At 39.9% G+C, this 13,246-nt stretch overlaps 1 protein-coding gene across 5 annotated transcripts in view; it reads left to right on the top strand.

The window, feature by feature from the left end:
* The window catches only part of ZNF438 (zinc finger protein 438), a 155,102-nt gene that overhangs the window by 101,845 nt on the left and 40,011 nt on the right, over positions 1 to 13,246 (top strand). For 4 of the 5 annotated variants that reach the window (XM_025208493.1, XM_025208494.1, XM_006027295.3 and 1 more), the window contains one exon: positions 3,349 to 4,596. The exons of the other annotated variant lie outside the window; for it this stretch is intronic. In XM_025208493.1, the coding sequence (XP_025064278.1) occupies positions 3,349 to 3,955 (607 nt within the window). In that variant the 3' untranslated portion in view covers positions 3,956 to 4,596. Of the gene's footprint in view, positions 1 to 3,348; positions 4,597 to 13,246 lie in introns of those variants that run through there. 5 annotated transcript variants of the gene reach the window in all.

Raw genomic sequence — 13,246 nt, 5'->3', positions numbered from 1 at the left:
CTGCTGTATAGTCTTGCTTTAAACTCTCTTGACATACGATAAATACTGCCTTTCTGGTTTGCACCAGACTGACTTTGTTTTATTGAAATATGCTGTATTTGTTCATATAGAACACACCCCAAATAAAACACCCATCTTGTTTTTGAAAGGCAGAATGTAGAAATTTTTTTTTCCAGAGTCCTTGCTGACTGTGTGACATAGAATAAGTCCTCCTGGAAACACAGAGGGTGCATCCACACACGCAAGCACGTGTGCTTGCAGCAGCTCAAATAGAAGTGGTGCAAATTTGAGCCGGGGCTTTTTGCTTGGACATGCACTTTGTTGTGGAGCAAATTGTGCCACCTGGGGCAAAATAACCTGGCTCCTCCCGGATCTGCAGCCAGGGGGAACTAAAGCCCAGGGCCAGCACCTGTGTTGGCCCCAGCAGTATAAAAACCTGCCCTGGCCAGGAGGTCAGGGCTATTTGCTGTCTGGAGCTTCTGAGGCCCAGCCACTTGGTATCTGGGGACACTAGCCCCTTGTGTCAGCTATACTGCTGAAGCAGCATCCCAAATTCTAGCCCCTTGGATCAGCTAGACTGTTGAAGCAGCATCCCAAATTCACTTTTTAAAATACCCCAAAATCCACATTCTTCCACAATTAGAATAAAAGAGAGAGAGAAAGGGGGATTGATCTGATGGGCAATGTTTTATTGCTATATTTACAATGTTTAAGAAATTTGGAAGTCTACCAGTGTCTCTAGCATCATAATAAAATAAATCCTAAATATCTATATGTTTTAATGTTTACTTTTGATTTCCTTATCACATGGTGGGTGTGTGATGTGGGGATGTGGGGTTTGCAGGAGGGGTTGGGGGGTGTGAGTCAGTGTGAGGGTAGGTGTGGGGGCTGCTTAGAAGGGGTGGGTCCCTTGCATAAATGCCGCTTGCCCCCGGTGGCTGGCGGGGCATGGCAGTGCTGCTGGGAGCATGGTGGCGGCAGTAAGCGGGGAGCTCCCGCAGACACCGCTGTCGCTGTTGGCAGCAGGGGGAGGGGTGGCGAGCCCCCACGGACACTGCCGGCAGTCACAGTGGTGGCTAGCAGTGATCACTGACTGCCCACAGATGCCACTGACTGGGGAGGGGGGGGCAAGTGACAACCTCTCACAGGCACTTTTTCTGAGGGGGTACACCGCCACGCTCTGGGGGTGCACATGCACCCGTGTGCACCCCTTACACATTGCCAATGGTCCCTTGCCCCTGACATGGCAGAGCCCCCCCCACAGCACATTGACACAGCACAGGGTTCCAGGCCCCCCCAGAAGCTGCAGCTCCCCCCCAGACCCCGTGCTGGTGTCCAGCCCCCCGCTCATTGCCCTGCTCTTTTCTAGCCTCTGGAGGCTGGAGATGAGCAGGAGGCTGGAGAAAATAGGAGAACAAGCAGGAGGCTCATTCCCCCAGCTCCCCGTTCATTCCCCCCATCCTGTTTGTTCCCCTACCCTCCGTTCATTCCCCCTGCCCCCCGTTCGTTCCCCCCCACTCTCCATTCATTCCCCCAGCTCCCTGCTTGCTGTCCCAGCTCCCCTACATTCCCCGGCAGTAGCAGAGAACAAGCAAGAGGCTGAAGAGAGCAGGGTAAGTCTCCAGCTTATCTACAGGGGCTTATCTCCAGCCTCCCGCTCTCTCCATCCCCCTGCTCCTTCTCCTGCTTGGCTGCCTGCTCCCCTGTCTCCCCTTTTGCCCCAGCATATGGCAGTTTGGTGTGCTTTGCACCACTTCTTTTGGGTTTGTTTTTTTTATTATTGTTACTGAGAAATCCTGGTAGCAAATATTGTCCCAGCACTGCAAATTAGCAGCGCAGGTTACAGTTTAACATGCAACATATGTGTTTTGTGGTGACAGAGGTTTGTGGCACCACAAAGCACATGTGCCTGCACTTTTGGATCCGGCCTATGTTTCCAGGAGGGCTTATTCTGTCATACAAAAGCCCCAGACCCTTGCAAAGGATGATAGCAAGGCCATTGCTTTTTTCCTGTAAGTTCTTTATATAAGTTCCTGTAAATAAAGTGTTTTTTTCACATCACAAGCCTCATCAAGATTTTATCAGCAGCTCACTTGTTGCTTCAGATACAAACTGCAGTGCTCAGCCAATGGTTGTGGCTGCGAGAGGTTTAAAACAGGATTCTGCCTCTTCAGTTTGCTGAGCAGACGCAAACAGCAGTCACCTTGGCAGTTGCATGGCATACACAGCGCCAAGAAGTGCTCCTTTTACAGCAAAGCAAAGCACTTCCCTGTTTAAAACACACACCCCAGTTTTGTGGGGGTGATTTTGGAAAAAAGCTGCGTGTTCCTTGTGAGAAAATATGGTACTTAATTAAGTTCAGTGTGTTTCTCCTGTGCCTTAATTCTGTGCTGAATTTTAATTTTATCCCACTGTGCTTTCTGTTACTGTGAGTTTGAATTCTCTATTCCATCCTCTGAGACATTAATTAAAAAATTAATAGTACTGGACTCAACTAAGCATTGCAGCACCTCTTTCAACCTTGCTATCCATTTTATGATGAATCATTTATAATTCATTTGTTTGTTGGGTAATTTAGCTTGTTTCATATCACTATATACTAGTCCTTTCTAATTTATAACTCTTTCTCTCAATGGAGCTCCATGAAGCTCTTTGAATAAATGCCTTATTAAAGTTAGAGATGTCACATTTAGTTCATATTTCCTTTATAGTGTTTGTTTGTTATCCTATTATATAAAGAAATCAAAGCAACAATATTGGGTAGTACATCATATATTTAAAATACTTTTACCTATAAAACTATCACAGGCTGTTTGAAGTTTTTCCTGTTTGAAGTTCTGTTTTACTTTTTATTAATACTAGTGGTGATTGTGGGGTTGTTTTTATAATTGGAATTTATCCCAAGTCAATTCCTTTTAGTACTCAGCTGCTAATTATTGTCACTTCCATGTTACTAGTACTATGGTGCAGTTTTTGGGTTGAAATCACTGCACGGGAGGGTGTTTTGTTTTTAACATTTCAGTGAAAGATTTCTATTTGTTTTAGGACTGGCAAAGCTTAGTTTTATAAAACTTAACTTTGGAAACAAATTTTAACTTGACAATGCCAATTTAGATCATTTGCTTTCAGCTAGCTTATTGCTTTAGCTATCTTTGCCTAGCATTTTACTACTTTACTTTTTCTCAGCGCTTGTAAATTGTCTGTTTTATTAACTGCTGCAATAATGCATGGTTATAACAGTATAATATTTCCTAAAAGTTCTTGCTACTTAGAGATTAGGGAAATTTTCATTTTTGTTCTGCACATAGCTAGTATTGAGGTAGTTTGCATATCCTTTTTCTGTTTTAGGGAAAATAAATGCAATTTTGAAGATCTGTTTCATAGTCAAGGAGAAGTTAAAGTACAGATCAAATGTGGCCAATGCCAGTTTACTGCGCTGTCCTTTGCTGAAATGAAGTTTCATTTGCTGCGTGCTCATGGAGAGGAGATCCAAGGAAGAATAAAGGATGGAATTCTACAAGGAGGCATGGGACCACAGGAGGAACTGATCAAACATGCAACTCATTTCTGGAAGCAGCACAATGAGCGGCGAAATCTGGTGAAACGTGCCCCTTATGAGGAGTTCTATACTTTTCCAAAATTGAGAAGGCAAATCTGTCTTCATCATGAAAATAATGGTGATATACTAACTAAAAATGAGGTAATTCAGTCAGGGAACAGTGAACCAGCAAAGGAGTTGCAAAATATTGGCTCTGCGCCACAAACTAAAAAAATTCAAATTTGGTCTAAAGCAGGATATAACTGCATTTTATGCAAGCAGGTATTTGGAAGAAAAGAGGACCTTTGTGGTCATTGGCAGAGTTGCCATAATTGTGAAGACCCTTCTGTTCTTTGGACTATTTTTAATTCATTCTTCAAACAGGGGGTTAGTGAACTTTCTAATACCGAAAAATGAAGCATTGACAACATTCAGCTAGAAAAGTATTCACCTCCAAGTTTACTGAATGATTTGTGTCTCATTCACAGTATCTCAAAAACTGACTCAAAAAAGTGTCACTTTTTTCAGTCAACAATAATGCTGTTTGTACATATGGTTTCGATCTGTTTTGCTAAATAGAAAACTGTGTATTTGTATTGTTGATCTTTCCAGATACGCACACACAAACCTGTTTTATACCAGTGCACTAAGGGCGTTTATAGACATGCTCCGGGAGGTGGGGCTGGTGGGGGGGCGCTTTAATTAGCAAGCCACAATAATTAAAAGTGCCTGAGTGTCACGTGTATCAGTGTCCCCACACTCAAAAAAAAAATGGCAGCAGGACACTTTGAACTAAAGCATGTTCGACAAGCTTTAGTTCAAAGCACCCCACTGCCATTTTTCAGTGCAGGTACACTGCACGTTAAATTCAGTGTGTTAATTTCCATGCTCCGGCAGACTCAATTAATCGAGTCTGCTCCCACGTGCTGGATTTATAGCACGTGGGAGCAGCCTCCCTGCATGTCTGTAAGTGCCTGAGATGTTCGTGCATTCAGAACTTCAAGCAGAAACAAGGAGGCAAAATGCTAGAAGTTGAAATTGTGAAGAAAAAAGAGCTACACCAAACTTATATTAGACTATACACAGATATGAATCAGTGGGCTGAAGCACTGGCATGCAAATGCTGTTCTTGGGCGGAATGACAAAATCAGATCAAAAATGTAATTTCAGTCCCAATATAGTGCTTCCAGAGTTATGGTGTGTGTATGCAGGTATACATACTCTTCTCTGCATATGTGCATGCTAGGACAGCTCATTTATTAGGGGCTTTACATCCCATAATGTAAATTTCATATACAAAGGGCTTTTAAGTCTTGTTTTCTTCATTTTAACTTCATGAAAGTTCATTGCCTACCTGCATGTCTCGCAAGTGTTATATTTTATCTTGATAAATAGCAGGTCTGTTTTTTTTTTACCCCAATAAAGTGTCATGTATTTTTTTGCAGCTAGCTTGTTTAGGGATGAAGGAAAATATACTTGTCACCTGTGAAGCAGAGAAGTTCAATGGAACCCTTAGAGCTTGATGACTCCATCATAAAAAAAATATGTTAAAAATAGCAACCTGGTTTGGTTACATTTAGGCAGATGGACTCCTGAGACTGCATAATATTAACAAGGAACTTGAAGCAGGTCCTTGGACCTTCCATGAAAGGAACCACCACTAGTGCTAGCACAGCTCTCTGTGTCTTTCTTGTATACATGCGTGCTTGACAAGTTCAAGGGAAATCTTTCCCAGGCTTTTAAATGGATGTTACTGTATAATTCAGGCTTTCCTACCTCCACCAGTGTACGTGGGTGCCATGATCCAGTAAACCACATAAATAATGGTTATAGCACCAGGGTTAGCAGCCCTCACATGCACATCCCTTTTTAGAGTGAAGCAGAAGTATTATGAAAACTACAGGGACTCAATTTTATAATGCTGCATAAGGCAGTACTGTAGATAGATGGTGCACTAAGTTGCACTACCATAGAGCAGGCAGGATGAATCACTTTTTCAGCAAATCTCCAGTCGGGAGTTTGATCCAACTATTCAAACACAGGAATTTTAAGGATATATGGTTGCTTTATTACACTTATAGTGGTGGGGTGTGGTTCCACACAGGGAAAATAGAAAGCCACAAGCAAGGACTATTTAGAAATCCAGGTTCTTATGGATTTCTGCAGAATTCTTCAGAACGTAGCATTCTTAAAGAAAAATATGACCTCTGATTGCAAAGGTCAACCTTCACATTGCTGTTTCTTTGATTTCTTCTGCACTCACAATCAAGCTTGTATAAAACCAGTTTAAACTGCTGCAAGCAAATGGAATGCTGGAGCTCTGTTGCAACCAAATGTTTGGCCAGCCAGTGTGGCCAGTCTAAAATGTATTCTTGACTGAAACACTGTCTACCCTGACGCTTCTTCGGAGCACTAATAAAAGTGATTTAGATAAGTGTTGTCTAATAGTGCCCAGAACTTGTGGGCAGGGCACAGTTAGAAGACAGAATGATAAAAATGCTGATGCCCTTTTTTACATCAGTGCTCTTTTTGTTTCTGCTTCTGGCCAAAGTGCATCTGTTCAGTGATGGAAGAGTCATCCCTAAAAATCTACACTAGATGTGACCTATTTTGCTAACTCTACAAAGTTTGAGATTTTACCATGGTTGTGACTGCCTAAGCAGATGTGGACTAAAAATGTCAGGTGCTACTAATAGGACCCTAGAAGCTATTGCATGATTTCTCTATGTTATTTGTAACATCATAACATTAATTTGATAACTTTTAAGTAGACAAGGTTCTTTGGGTATCTTTTATTAGACCAATTAAAAAGTTGAAAAAATTGTTATTTGTAAGCTTTTGGGCACAAACAGCCTTCTTTAAGCATCAGGAGAGTTTCAGTGCCTAAAGGAGGGTGTTTGTGTCCAAAAGCTTGCAAAGAACAATTTTTCCAACTTTTTAGTTGGTCTAATAAAAGATAAAAGATCAACCCAAAGAACCGTGTCTGCCTGTGTCCTTAGACTAACACGGCTTCAGCCAACAACTCTAATAACTTTTAAGTGACATTCCTTATTTTAAATGGAGTCTGGTGTTTAAGTATGAAACTGGGAACAACTAAAATAGAAAACAAACAGAAAAACTCTCACAAATACTACACTTGTGTTTGGGGTGGGAGAAAATCCCTGTAACTTTTGATGGCTTTCCTCCTTATTTCTGTTGATGTAAATACAAAATCTTAGTTGTTTCATTAACGCTTAACAAAAGGAAGACTATGTTTATATGCTAAACTACCTCTGAAATATATATTTTGCTCTGGCCTATGCTTGTACATCTTTAGTGGCCAGAGATAGAAAAACAATGTTCATATCCTCAGACACTGACACAAAATGTGCTGCCATTGACTCTCACTGAGTAGGTGAAGGAAAATGTACTGAATATTAGAAAGGAATAGCTTATTTTAAAGTTGAGTGTTTCCTATCAAACAGGGAGCATATTTAATTTAGTACAGTGTGCACACATTAAGAAGCAATCTTTCCTGAATTAGCTTTTCTTAACACTTGAAATCAAACAGCTCAGTGTGATGTCTTTGAAACTAAATGCTTGAATGTGAGCACAATCCTTCCTCCAGTTATGTCGTTAAAATGCATCAAAGAAAATTGCACTCTTAGCATAAAACATACTTTGTTTTAATAATTAATAATTTAAGATGCTTCTAGCATTTCATTTTAAGTAGGACTTTCGTTTTAGTGTTTTTCCTCATTGCTCTTAAGACCAAGCAAGATGCTTGCAAATAAAAAAACAAATATCTGCTTTTCTGTTCTGATCATGTTTCTCATTTATAGCAGATATTGATTCACCTCCCCTAATCACCCACTGGCCTAACACAATCCTCTGTTCTTCAGTGTATGTTTAAAGGAGCTGAAATTAAGACAGCTCTGATGTTTACTTCCTTGTGTTCAGGATCAGCATGAGTGATGTCAGATCAGTTCTTGGAAAAACCCCTTGGAAAAGTATTTATTAAAGTGGTGGTGCAACAAACCCAGCAAGAGGAATCGCAGGCGTATGCATTCAACAGTTAGTTTTGTTTTCCAACAAGAAGAGTCACAAATTTTCATTTTATTCTTTAAAAAAAAAAAAGAAAATTAAAATTTGAAGTTTGTTCTTCATTAGGAATGAGCTCCTTATTCCCTCTGCAGCCCCTTTACCCATGGTAGGGCAAGATAAAGGGTCACAGAACATTTAAAGCTGTTTAAAGGCAGGTATCAGCATGGTTCTGAGCTGCTGTTTGGTGTCCTTGTCATATGCTTAAAATCAGATGCTTTTTAAAGGTGGAACCATTTTATTCATTTCAGGTTTTTATGATGAAGTGAAGTGGGTAAGAAAATGCAAAGACAAACTCTTAGTTTTAAATGTGCTTTGATTTTGAATTTGTGTTCATTTTGATAACATAGAAAAGAAGCATTAAGTAGAGTGTGTTTGCCGTTAAACAAAGTGGTTGTCATGAATACAGTTTGCTGTTTACTTCAAAGTTGGACAAGCTTAACATCTGTTTTGCACATAAATTATTTTTTTAAATCATTGAAATATATGTCATTGTTTTTGTAGCTGTAGTTTTTTGTTCCCTTCTGTTTTTTCTGAAGCTCTGTTTCTACTTCGCTGTTCAACTTTAAAGCTGTTCCTCATATGGAAAGTTGTTCCTTCATCATCACACCATAAATAATCAATGCTGGATGAGTTCCATTGCCTTCTCTGGCTTGCAGAATCTTGCCCTTCTCCAGCTGCAGCGCTACAGTTTCCTATGGCTAGCTTGACATGGTTGCTGGCAGGAAGTGTTCAACTTCACTTATTTATTAGAATTTAGATCTCTGCTATTTAGCCCCATCAGAGCTGCTGTCATGCCTCGTTAGATACTTATTTTGTCTACCATTCACTGAGCTCTTTAGCAAAAATGTTATAAGAACGATGAACAGGAATTTAGGAAAGCAGATCTCAGATTTACGTTTGTGCAGCTGAGAGCCAATGCTTGCAAGTCATCAGTTTCCTTACGCTCAAACATGTAGTTTGTATGTCTACGCTACTTCTGCTTAGATGTGCATCTCTTTTGGAAGGAAGTGAATAAGTTTAAATAATGTCAGGCACTTATCAAACCTGTATAACGTAGAGTTGTGACTATCTTGTGTAAAGATTCAAATGTCATTAACTACAGTAAGTTTCCTAGTCAAATTCCTTATAGCTCTAAAGTGCAAAAATGTCTGCGTGCTGGACATGACACAGAAAACATTCAGCCTCTTGAAGAATAAGTTGCATGATAACTAAAAAAAAGGGTGGCAAAGGTTGTCTGCTTTAATTTTAACACAGAGTTTACAGCTGATTCAGTATATTATGGGAGTTTTTTCCTCCATTTCTCAAAATATCTTCATTTTTGCCTGGTATGTAATGAATGGGACCTATCCGGCCAGCTGGTCTTCCTAGGGCAGGACCACCCCCTGCCACACACACCCACCCACCCTGTTCAGGAAGAATTGGGGCTTTTGCATATGGCTTTATAGAGCTGATCCTTCTGCAAGTAGGAATTCCTGAAGTGGAAACTGCAAGGTTTTAGGAAATTTTTCTGATATTAGTGAGTTGCCAATACTTACTGATACTCTATTTAAAAAAAAAGACAGTAAATCCCAGTAGCATACTTCTACAGTTGTATTAGTTCAGATTTTAACTTCTGGAATTTGATCAAGTACAACACTGTTTACTTTGACATGAGAAAACTTCTGTATAATTACATGTAGTTATTTCATCTTCCTGGCCATCTCCAGGTGAGTTCTGTCACTTGTCAATCAATATAGCTTCTTTTACTAGAGATAGTCAACTTCTGACTTCTGTCACCTCAGAGATATTCATAGTAGGATAAAACAGAGTAAATTTGGTCCAGTTGCTGTCAGCCACTTCTTACTTTTTTGTGGGGTGGGGGCGGAGGGGGAATACATTACTAGCACCAATTCAATTCCAGTGGTGGAAGCCCTAGCACAGACAGGGATCTGATACAGCAGCTGACATTTTAAGCACCATATAGCTCTATAATACTAAACAGCAGTATAGTATATAGTCTATAGTAGACAGCAGCCAGCCTTTTGTTTATATTATTAGTACTCTCACACTTGCAATATAGTTAACTGCTAGTGTTAAAAAATCATGAGTCAGGTCTCCAAAGCACAGAGATTAACTGAAAACAAATCATACTTGGAAAAAAATGATCAAGTTAGGCTTCTTTTTATTTGCTTTCTGGCTTTTGAGCCTTCAGGGACTCTTTGCGACGATAAGGGCTAAAAAGTTACTTAAAATGAAGCCTGAGTTTCGCATGCAATTGGTTGTCTCTAGGGGTTGGGGCTTTAACACTTACCAGTGAGAATTCCTGTGGCAAAGCCATCTCCTCTAGTAGGTAAAAATAAGACTTGAATTAGTGGTCTTCCTAGGGTGTATGGCACATGCTGCATGAGGAATCTGATATTGCCTGTGACTATCTTAGGTTTCTTCTGTGACTAGACTCTCATTCTGGTACCTTTCACTAATAACTAATGTTCTATGTTTCATCAAAGCCAATTAGGACACCAATAAAGCATTTTGTTTCTTCATCTTCAGTAATTTTGCTCTGCTTCAACTTTAATATGACTTCAACATATAATAGATCAAGAAAACCAATCCAGCTTCCTTCACTAGAAGCAATAAGTGACTTGGTAGTGATAATAGTAATACATTTTCCTGTATTTCAGGAGCAATGCAGTAATTTTGCACTGTAAATTTAGGGTTTTTCCTTGTTTTTATTTAGGGCTCACTTTTAACTGAAGTAAATATTTTCTGCCAAATGTTGCAATACAAATAAATCCTTGTACAGTTCTCAGTCCTTGGAGCCTGAATTCCATCCAGTCCTTTTACTATCTGCCAATTTCTTGCTAAGTGCAAACCTGACACTGTTGCCAATAAATCCACCTTGATGCCATTAAAAGTCATCTGCCATATTTTCTGTCAAGCTAATCAAAGTTTGTGAGAAGATATTTTTCAAATGTAGCAGTCTCTAGAAAGCCATTTCAATTAGGCATATTAAATAAGATGAATTCCATCCCACTATAAAGTGGACAGAGGGTACAGGTTGACTCAAAGCTGAATTAATTTTAATCTATTTTGGTTTTATTAATATATAAGAGATAATGGGGAAAATTCACATTTTTAGGGAAGAAGTCTTTTATGTTGTTCTGTATGATGCTCTCCTACTCCATTCTTCTTGTCTCTTCAGGATATACCAAACCGGAGCCCGCCTTTATAAATTGATTGCATTCTGTTGAATTCAAGCCCTGTTTTATTTTTACCCTGTGAGACAGCTGGTCTGATAAATGGTTGGAGTACCAGCACACCATCAGACAAACTACCCTTTCTATACAGGTTAATACCGTAATGTCTGTCAAGGGCAGTATTTCCCATGTCTTTATATCATGAAAATAACCATTGTTAAGGGATTAAATGCGTAGAACTTTTTAAACCTCACAGTGTTAGTAAAAGTAATGTATATGCCAAACTGCACACAGTGTATTCAAGGATAGTTATTTTTCTTTTAGTAAAATAAGGAAAAAGTGCTTGCTATAGTACCCATATATTTGTGGCTGCTCTAAAGCGTGAAACAGACAATGACCATCTGGGTTCCTCCAGGAAATTGGATTAATTGTTGAATTGGATGAATTTCTTTTATATAGCCCGTTACTGTTGCTAGTTAACAACATATGTAGGATTCAAACAATATACCTGAGAGTGATTTATTAGTACATCAAAAAAATCTGGTATTAAACTTCACCACTGGGATTTGCTTACATTAGGAAGCAATGCAGGTGGCAGTCTATTTCAGCACTGAATGGATTTTCCCCCCTTTATTTCTTCCTGATAAATTAAGTGCTTATGTAAGGTGAGAGATTGAAAACATTAGAAGCCTGAAGTCCTTAGTGTATCTCTCTGCAAGCTATAGCTGGATAGAAAAATACAGGATAAATTTCATACTATTTATATACCAATTCATCTCAACCATGAACTATGCTTCCTGTCTACCTCTAGGATGAGAGAATAATATGAGTTCCTTGGTGTGCAGTTCTATGGGCTTTTTTTTTAAACAAGGACTGCTAATTGCATCTAATTGTTTGCATTTTGAAATGTTTAAAGGTATCTGCCAAGACGGAAGTTATTTTGACCACTTAATTCATTTCACCTGTCACCTAGGAAGAATTTGTTTCCAAGTCTTCATTACAAAGGACTTACTTTATTCTTTGCACTTTCCTCCCCATTATTATTTTGTATATAATGGGTATGATTTATACATAAATTAATTATCATCAAATTGTCTGTTTTGAATTTGCTTTAAAAAAAAAGACAGCCCATTCTGCTTTTGTGTTCAGCCACTGTGTAATGCTGTTCTCCCAAGCAGTTCACTCTGCAGCTTTTAATAGTGAGCACTTCATAATCCTTACTAGTTAGAAAATATTATAATTACAGCCTCTAACAGGGCTCTACATTTTTGTATTATAAGATGAACTTAGAGCTTGATTAAATTAGGCCTTTTAAAAGGATCCAGGTTCAGTAACGGTGTTTCCTGCAATGCACATCTCTAGAGAAAACTGAGATCTGACTTCTGTAGTCAGAACCAATTAGACTCATCCATTTTTTTCCTCTGCAGCGTTTAGATGACTCACATTTTTCAGGCACAGTTCAAGCAGACTGTCAGGTCTCTTGGGCTGTGTGCCTCCTGGGCTCAGCATACCCACTGTCAGCTGTGAAAAATAATTCCCCTTTTGCAGTTGTGTACAAGGAAAGTAAGATGGTAAATCCACAAGCTAGATTTAAAGGTAAAAAGAAGGTGTAATATTGTTTACTCAGCACTGAATGGGGCTTTGTTCTAGTAATACAGGACAGTTATAAGTTATGGGAAAGCTCTTTTAATGTTTAGGGCTTTCTGGCTCATAAAGTTATTAGAATTCAGCTTGGCTTGACTCAGAAAAGGAAAATGTAGTTATTTTTCTTCAGTCAAATTTTACTTGTGCCTAAGACAACCAGTATTTTGAAAAATCCCAAAATGAACACAGTTCCAAATAATAAGTTAGTAAATTGCAAATAGTGCATTAAGAAGTCTTAAAAAAAATCTGCTCTGACAAATTAAATCTACATGAGTATAGACCCACTTCTTTCAGATAAAAGTTGTGCTGATCTAGATTTTCATAATTGTACAGCTCCAGTGAAGGATCTACACTATAATTCAGTAGGGGTGCACCAACAGAGATTTTGGGGGCCGATACCCATAGCCAAGTTTTAAGGAGGCATATTGGCCCATACCGATCCAATTTCTGATACAGCTGTGTGCAGCTGGTAAGTTCTTTTGGGGAGGGGGGGGCAGGGGCAGGCGCTGCCCAGCTGGGACAAGGTGTGGGACGGAGTCATGGCTCATCAGGGGGCCAACTCCCACCACTGCTTGCAGCCTGGGAGGCATGGGGGAGGGGCATGTACTTTCAGATCTGTGTAGGGTGGGGCAGAGGGCTGGAGCTGGGGCTGCACTGGGCTTTTGGTGGGGCCTAGATGAGGGCTATGGAGGGGGCTTCAGCCACTCCAAATTTCACCATAGCCCCGCTTCCAGCACTGCCATGCACTGGGAAGAGCCGGGGCTGTGCTGGGCATGCAGTGGCACTGGGAGCAGGGCTATGGCAA

This window comes from Alligator sinensis, unplaced genomic scaffold (assembly GCF_000455745.1).
Source record: "Alligator sinensis unplaced genomic scaffold, ASM45574v1 scaffold309_2, whole genome shotgun sequence".
Lineage (NCBI taxonomy): Eukaryota > Metazoa > Chordata > Crocodylia > Alligatoridae > Alligator > Alligator sinensis.
This window is presented reverse-complemented; position numbering and strand designations above follow the sequence as displayed.